The 8,468-nt window shown below is 35.0% G+C and overlaps 1 protein-coding gene across 20 annotated transcripts in view; it reads left to right on the plus strand.

Annotated features, from left to right (window-relative positions):
* Positions 1–8,468, plus strand: part of LOC127420662 (focal adhesion kinase 1-like) — a 103,980-nt gene that overhangs the window by 78,897 nt on the left and 16,615 nt on the right. For 11 of the 20 annotated variants that reach the window (XM_051663091.1, XM_051663093.1, XM_051663094.1 and 8 more), the window contains 9 exons: positions 37–134; positions 860–947; positions 1,246–1,346; positions 2,102–2,217; positions 2,360–2,460; positions 2,609–2,698; positions 3,256–3,460; positions 4,321–4,432; positions 5,092–5,178. In XM_051663091.1, the coding sequence (XP_051519051.1) occupies positions 37–134; positions 860–947; positions 1,246–1,346; positions 2,102–2,217; positions 2,360–2,460; positions 2,609–2,698; positions 3,256–3,460; positions 4,321–4,432; positions 5,092–5,178 (998 nt within the window). The remainder of the gene's footprint in view (positions 1–36; positions 135–859; positions 948–1,245; positions 1,347–2,101; positions 2,218–2,359; positions 2,461–2,608; positions 2,699–3,255; positions 3,461–4,320; positions 4,433–5,091; positions 5,179–8,468) is intronic. The other 9 variants (XM_051663092.1, XM_051663095.1, XM_051663099.1 and 6 more) reach the window with 1 other exon arrangement.

An 8,468-nucleotide genomic window follows, 5' to 3' on the forward strand; every position in this document is an offset into this window, starting at 1 on the left:
TGTTGAGCGTTTGGTTTGTGTGATTTTCCTCCAAAGCTCAGGACTATGAAATCCAGCGGGAGAGAATCGAGTTAGGACGATGCATCGGCGAGGGCCAGTTTGGAGACGTCCACCAAGGGGTTTACGTCAGTTCGGTAAACTACATATTTATGGTTCACACCGACATATCTTGGCACTGTCCATGAATAGGGTACAGATTTGTGTCTTGGTACTTTTTCTAAAGCAATAAAAGTACAAATATAATGTTCTTCGGAGAAAGAATGAAGCACTATCTAATAAAAAAGTAACAGAATGAGTTTTGAAAACATTAAATGTTTGTAGCATGCAAATATTTTTTATTGTATTTTTTTATTTAATTTAGGGGAAATATGAGTTTATAAATAACTACAAATCATCATTTGGTCCTAAAGTAACTTGCTCCTACTGAGTGAGATTAATTTAAGATAAATCTGCAACATTCTGTCATATTTGGTGCATTTTTTATTTTATTTTATTTTTATGTTTCTTAAATGTTTATTGCTTAAAAATAAAATCAGCAAAAAAAAAACCAAAAAAAAATGCATTTTTAATCTGTATTCAAACAGCAAATTTTTGGGGTAAAAGTGTTGCAAAAATGGCAAACCTCAAATAAAATAGATATACAACAAAGAAAACACAAGATGTAATAACTCACTTGACCTCCTGATGCGGATGAACAACATTTTCTGAATGTTAAACACCTCCTTTCACTGAAACTGCTGAAAAAGAACATTTATTTATACAATTTTTAAGTCCTATTTTGCTGTCTCTTTTATTTTAATTTTTTTGCTCTAAAGTTTTATTTCCTAATCCAAGTCTTTGACTCTCCGATTGTGCCCAGCAGGAGAATCCATCGTTATCTGTGGCCATCAAGACGTGTAAAAACAGCACATCTGACAGCGTACGAGAGAAATTCTTACAGGAAGCTCGTGAGTATCAAGAGTTTGCACTAGTGACCTACATCACTTCATAAGCTTCTGAGAGGAACTGATTTTAGCTGCTGTAGATGTAATTCGGAAAGGTTCTGTTTTTAGAGCGGCTATTCCAACTGAACACGTTAGGAAAAAACAGTCTTTTTATTTGAAGTTGGGAAGTATGAGGAAGTCACTACTGCCGCATTTACACATAATTTCAGAGAAGTGAAAATATGAAAAAGCGTGAAATATGAAATGCACATACTGGCATCAAACAATTTATGTTCATAGTGTGTGATTTTTATTTTGACAGTGACAATGCGGCAGTTTGACCATCCACACATTGTGAAGCTGATTGGAATAATCACAGAAAATCCCGTCTGGATTATTATGGAGTTATGTACGCTTGGGGAGGTGAGAGAAACCTTTCATTGACCAACGCTAAAAGCTTTCGCCGTTTGATTGGCCAACAATTTCAGACTCTTTGAATTAGAGGTTGACCGATAGTTGATTTTGTCGATACGATAACTAAGGTGGTGGAAAAGGCTGATAACAGAGTATTCGGTGGATTCATTTTTTTTTATTATTATTATATATATATATATATATATATATATATATTTTTTTTTTTATTTTTTTATTTTTTTTTTTATTGTAGTCTTTCCGTACTATGACATGTACAGACATAGAGGTTACGAGAGTCCAAAAACACACCAGGGACTCTTATTTTGAAATGATGGTGACTTGGCTCTGTTAGAATGCTCTATAAGGTTTTTTCATGTACAGTATCTCTCTCTCTCTCTTTCTCTCTCTCTCTCTCTCTCTCTCTCTCTCTATATATATATATATATATACATACACACTGGCGGCCAAAAGTTTGGAGTAATGTACAGATTTTGCTCTTATTTTGCTTTTGACTTGGCACAGGTTTTACGCCAGATGCCCTTCCTGAAAAGAAACAAAGGAATAAAAAAAGAAAATATCAGCAACTATCACAATAGTTTTTTGCCGATAACTGATAGTTCCAAAAAAGCAACTATCGGCACCGATTAATTGGTTAAACCGATATATATCGGTCTATCTCTACTTTGAATGGCTAGTTTGCACTAGACGTCTTTGTGTAACAGCAAACACAATAACTTTAAACTAATTGTTTGTTTCATTTTTAGCTGAGGTCATTCTTGCAAGTCAAAAAGTACAACCTCGATCTGGCATCCCTGATTCTGTTTGCCTACCAGCTGAGCACAGCGCTGGCGTACCTGGAGAGCAAACGATTTGTGCACAGGTGAGGCTGGAACATATTCACCTCACACTGATGCCTTCTTATACAATCATCAGTTATTAGTCTTTTTTAATGCTGGATTTTCATAATTGTCCAAAGACATTTGTATCAGCACCTGATATAAATGTGTGTTTGTGTTCCTCAGGGATATCGCTGCCAGGAACGTGTTAGTGTCTTCCACAGACTGTGTGAAACTCGGTGACTTTGGTCTTTCCAGATACATGGAGGACAGTTCATATTATAAAGGTAACAAAGATCACACTACATAAACCAGAAAGACCTGTTTACAACTATTTTATAGCAAATATACTACAATACGGCAATTGTATGAATGTGTATATGTACAGTAAACAATACAAGTTGCAGTTGTTTTTATATATTTTTAATTTTATAGCTTCTAAAGGGAAACTGCCGATCAAATGGATGGCTCCAGAATCGATAAACTTCCGTCGGTTTACCTCAGCCAGTGATGTCTGGATGTTCGGTGAGTTTTAAATGAGAAAATTATAGCCTTTTTGAGATGTTAATCATAGTTTCACTTTTCAGTGAGCAATATTCTATGATAACCATCAAAATTAACACTTTTTATCTATTATTGATAAAGTGCCATGTTGATTGGAAACGTCATTAAAGTGTTAAATTAAGTAGTTTAATGTTCAGTTTTGCTATTAAAATGTAAATTTTCCATCTTTGTTTTTTTTATTTAACAATTGTTTTTTTTTTTATATATTGTTTTATCAAGCAAACATTTATCTGCCAAATACAGTCTGTTAGAGATAGACCGATATATCGGTTTTACCGATTAATCGGTACCGATAGTTTTTTATTTTGATTCATTTTTGGTCTCGTGAAGCTTCAATGTCTGTGCCCTTCATTGTGAGGAAAGAATAAGAACTCTTTGATCATTCTATAAATCAATTAAAAAAAACTATCGGCCGATTAATCGAATAGTTATTGATATCGGTAAAATCCACTATCGGTTGACCTCTACAGTCTACCAATAACATCATGTGCGTTTTTTTGATCTTTCTCTCGTCTCAGGTGTGTGTATGTGGGAAATCCTCATGTTCGGCATCAAGCCATTCCAGGGCGTGAAGAATAATGATGTCATCGGGCGGATAGAGAACGGCGAGAGGTTAGCGATGCCTCCCAACTGCCCCCCCACCCTCTACAGTCTCATGACCAAATGCTGGGCGTATGACCCCAGCAAACGCCCGCGATTCACAGAACTCAAGACACAACTCAGGTGTGTGTGCGGATGATGTCATGGTAAAAAAACGTGTGTATCAATTGCAATGAATGGACAAACTTTATATTAGAATGCACTTAAGTATTTGATACAATGTACTTATTATGTACATAAGTGTGGTTGCATTGTACTTATATTTACCTGCATTTAATTACAACTGTAGTTACACTGTAAACCTTACCCTAAACCTAACCCAACCAGCGTTTACGTTAGATTATGATCTGCTTTTAACATCAAAACGTACACAGGCATGCGCACAACACTTGTACACATTTGAAAAGCTGGTAAGAATACCGCTAAAGGTTTTTGCAAAAAAATCATTTTTGCTTAAACTGTTTATGAATGTACCCCAATAAACGCCGTTAAAGGCCCTGATGAACTTACACATTGTCGGCTTATTAAGCATAATTGGTGTAATGTCATGCATGTGTATTTGTCTGAGGTTTATAGTTCAAGCACTAGAGGTCATTGTTGAGCTTGCATAGTATCAAAGTGACTCTAAGTAGCACTAGTATCTTACACACAATAATAAAGTCTGAATTATTTGAGTAAATATCATACATTGTATTTCTGTGGAGTTTAGTTTCTTCTTTTTTTAACCAAGAGATGATAAAGCAGATCTGCGTCATGTTTTAAATTTTTTTTTTTAGCCTTTTACAATTGATCAAAAACATTGATTTTGACACGTTACTGTGTGTAAATGCGTGATATTAACGCTGGATTGGTGTCAGTGTTCAATAGCATACAATGTTCTGTATGCATTGAATATTTGAGGTGGCATTTGCCAAAATGTGGCTTGTTGTTTGGATTAAATTGGATTAAAAATTTTAAATAACTCTCTCTTTTTCTCTCTGCAGCACTATCTTAGAAGAGGAGAAGGCCCAGCAGGAGGAGCGTTTCCGTATGGAGATGAGGAGACAGGTGACTGTGTCCTGGGATGCTGGGAATTCAGACGAGGCTCCTCCTAAGGTGTGATTTCCAACTATCCAAAACCCTGAAACTCCTCTTAAAAACACCTTGACAACAGCTGATCAGAAGCCATTGCGAAAACGACTTGCATAAGAGAAGTTAGTTCTAAGAAAATCTCGAGCAGCTTTGATATTTTGTTATCTAATGCGAATATTTTTAGGACCGCTGTATGTAAACCTCCTGTTAATAAACGCAAAGCTAAAGTACATTTTCTCGGGATAGGACAGTACTATGGTTGACCTCACATATCTTAAAGGAAATATCTGCTTATTCATTTGCACTCTTTGAGATAAACATCAGATTTATTTGAAGAGTTGTTGACCGACGGTATTGGGTTTTGCATCTCTTGCAGCTGTTTGAGTGCGAATGTAACGCTGACATGAAGTTCCGGCACTCTGACAGATGTGCAGTTCTGCTTCTGCCACATATTTATTCTGAGAAATTAGGTTTTCAACATGTGCCACTTGAAATTAGTCGTCCAAAGAGATTTTAGTCCAACAGATGAGGTCAGAGAGTCTTCATGGAAATAAACATTCCAATTGGAAAAGCACAAGAAATATCTTTCATTTCCCTCAGTAGAGTATCAGAGTATTACTGGAGAGATCTGTTAAGAAAACTTCTGGCTTTGATATCAGGATTTTTCTTTTTGATGTCCACAGCCTAGCAGACCTGGTTACCCGAGTCCTCGGTCCAGTGATGGATATTTCCCCAGTCCACAACATGCCGGTCCGCACAATCATTTCCAGGTACCAGAACTTTCACTCGTACCAGCATCTTCATAAAAACATTCACCAGATACACAACCGTGCATTAAAAACCACAATAGAGCGCAGCAGTGCCCGCCCACTTTTCCAGCTGTTTCTGTAATATTTTCCCATTTATTTATTTTCTCCATATTTGAACATGCAAATACAAATCTGCTACAGCAACAGTCTGGGCAATAATTTTAAATAATGAAACTGTTAAACAATATTAGTCATTGAAATGCTTATAGTTAAAATCAAAGAATTGTTTTTTTTTTTAATTATTATTATTAAATGAAAAAAAAAAAGATAAAATTGGTGAACAGTTAAAATAAATAAAAAATGGAAAATTGGAAAAAAACTTGAAAGAATAAAGAAGAATAGTTTAAACAGGTGAATTATTAAAATAAAAATTAATCAAAAATAGGAAATATAAAATAGGAGAGTAGTTAAAATAGGAGAACAGTTACAGAGAATTATTCAACAAAAAAAATAATAATTAAAAAAATAGAAAATAAAATATATTAGGCAAAAAAAGACTATGTAAAATATTATACAATTATTTAAATGGAACTTAAACTGAAATAAATACATTAGAAGAAATGGTTAAAATAGGAGAATTATTGAAATAAATTAAACAAAAAAATATTAAATGGGAGAATATTTAAAATAGGAGAATTATTGAAATAAAAACAAACAAAAAAGAAAATATAAAATAGGAGAACAGCTATAGAGAATTATATATATTTTTAAAAAAATAGAAAATTAAAATATATAGACAAAAAAGACTATGTAAAATATTATAAAATTATTTAAATGGAATTATTCAAATAAATGAAACTAAAAAATATTAAATGGGAGAATAGTTAAAATAGGAGAATTATTCAAATAATAAACAAAAAGGAAAATATAAAATAGGAGAATAGTTAAAATAAAAGAATGATTATTTAGGCACATTGGGCTTAATTCATAAATCATGAGCAGAATTAACAGATTTCTGTGTAAAATGTTTGATAAATCATTCTTTGGTAAATTGTTGCTTTGATTGTATGCAGTGTTTTATGTAATTATGAAGTTACGAACGCTTTACCCAGAAATACTCTTAAATATTATTAAATCCTTTATTAAAGAGTTGTAGGCCATGAACCAAAGCAACCTGCTCCGAGGTGAATCACAACATTACAAACTTTGATTTGAAACAAAAAAATATTTGAAACTCGAATAAGACAAAAAGACATAACGTCTTTAAATGAACTACAAATCTTTTTTATAAGTATAGAAAGAATATTTGTTTTTAGTTTAGTGCAGAAATATTCAGATATATACAAATATATAAGTAGTTTGAGAGTGGAGGGCTTTGAATTGTGGAGTTATTTACAGTTCCTGAAGCCCGTTCGTGTGTGTGTGTGTGTGTGTGTGTGTGTGTGTGTGTGTGTGTGTGACAGCAGGCATTTCCTGTGCACTCTTTAAAGACTCAAAATTCATTCCATGAGCTGTAAAAATACTCACACTTCAGATTGTGTTGTTATCGCTGCAGGGTGAGCTCCGTTTTTATGCCTTAAAAGGCTTTTGTGCAGAACACTGCTGTTATTGTTGTATCAGGTTGTTTATTAAACATTTTAGGAGGCAGAAAAAGTTAGAAGCATTCCCCAAGTCTAAAGGTCAAAGGTCATGTTGTGAATAATGTGACTTAAAGGCAACTTCCCTTAGAAAGAAATATATATTATAGTTATGGTATCAGGTGATAATACTACGGTACTTTGATATATACACTGGTACTGTATGATTACTACAGTTGAAGTCAGAAGTTTACATACACTTAGGTTGAAGTCATTAAAACTCATTTTTAACCACTCCACAGATTTCATATTAGCAAACTATAGTTTTGGCAAGTCGTTTAGGACATCTACTTTGTGCATGACATGAGTAATTTTTCCAACAATTGTTTACAGACAGATTGTTTCACTTTTAATTGACTATATCACAATTCCAGTGGGTCAGAAGTTTACATTCACTAAGTTAACTGTGCCTTTAAGCAGCTTGGAAAATTCCAGAAAATGATGTCAAGCCTTTAGGCAATTAGCCAATTAGCTTCTGATAGGCTAATTAGAGTCAATTGGAGGTGTACCTGTGGATGTATTTTAAGGCCTACCTTCAAACTCGGCGCCTCTTTGCTTGACATCATGGGAAAATCAAAAGAAATCAGCCAAGACCTCAGAAAAAAAATTGTGGACCTCCACAAGTCTGGTTCATCCTTGAGAGCAATTTCCAAATGCCCGAAGGTACCACGTTCATCTGTACAAACAATAGTACGCAAGTATAAACACCATGGGAACATGCAGCCATCATATCGCTCAGGAAGGAGACACATTCTGTCTCCTAGAGATGAGCGTAGTTTGGTGTGAAAAGTGCAAATCAATCCCAGAACAACAGTAAAGGACCTTGTGAAGATGCTGGAGGAAACAGGTAAACAAGTATCTATATCCACAGTAAAACGAGTCCTATATCGACATAACCTGAAAGGCTGCACAGCAAGAAAGAAGCCACTGCTCCAAAACTGCCATAAAAAAGCCAGACTACAGTTTGCAAGTGCACATGGGGACAAAGATCTTACTTTTTGGAGAAATGTCCTCTGGTGTGATGAAACAAAAATGTAACTGTTTGGCCATAATGACCATCATTATCTTTGGAGGAAAAAGGATGAGGCTTGCAAGCTGAAGAACACCATCCCAACCGTGAAGCATGGGGGTGGCAGCATCATGTTGTGGGGGTGCTTTGTTGCAGGAGGGACTGGTGCACTTCACAAAATAGATGGCATCATGAGGAAGGAAAATAATGTGGATATATTGAAGCAACATCTCAAGACATCAGCCAGGAAGTTAAAGCTCAGTCGCAAATGGGTCTTCCAAATGAACAATGATCCCAAGCATACCTCCAAAGTTGTGGCAAAATGGCTTAAGGACAACAAAGTCAAGGTATCGGAGTGGCCATCACAAAGCCCTGACCTCAATCTGATAGGAAATTTGTGTGCAGAACTGAAAAAGCGTGTGCGACCAAAGAGGTCTACAAACCTGACTCAGTTACACCAGTTCTGTCTGGAGGAATGGGACAAAATTCCAGCAACTTATTGTGAGAAGCTTGTGGAAGGCTCCCCAAAACATTTGACCCAAGTTAAACAATTTAAAGGCAATGCTACCAAATACTAACAAAGTGTATGTAAACTTCTGACTTCAACTGTATATTCATATACCATAGTATTTACATGCTACTTCAAAGGATACCATAGTATTACT

Source organism: Myxocyprinus asiaticus, chromosome 30 (assembly GCF_019703515.2).
Source record: "Myxocyprinus asiaticus isolate MX2 ecotype Aquarium Trade chromosome 30, UBuf_Myxa_2, whole genome shotgun sequence".
Classification (NCBI taxonomy): domain Eukaryota; kingdom Metazoa; phylum Chordata; class Actinopteri; order Cypriniformes; family Catostomidae; genus Myxocyprinus; species Myxocyprinus asiaticus.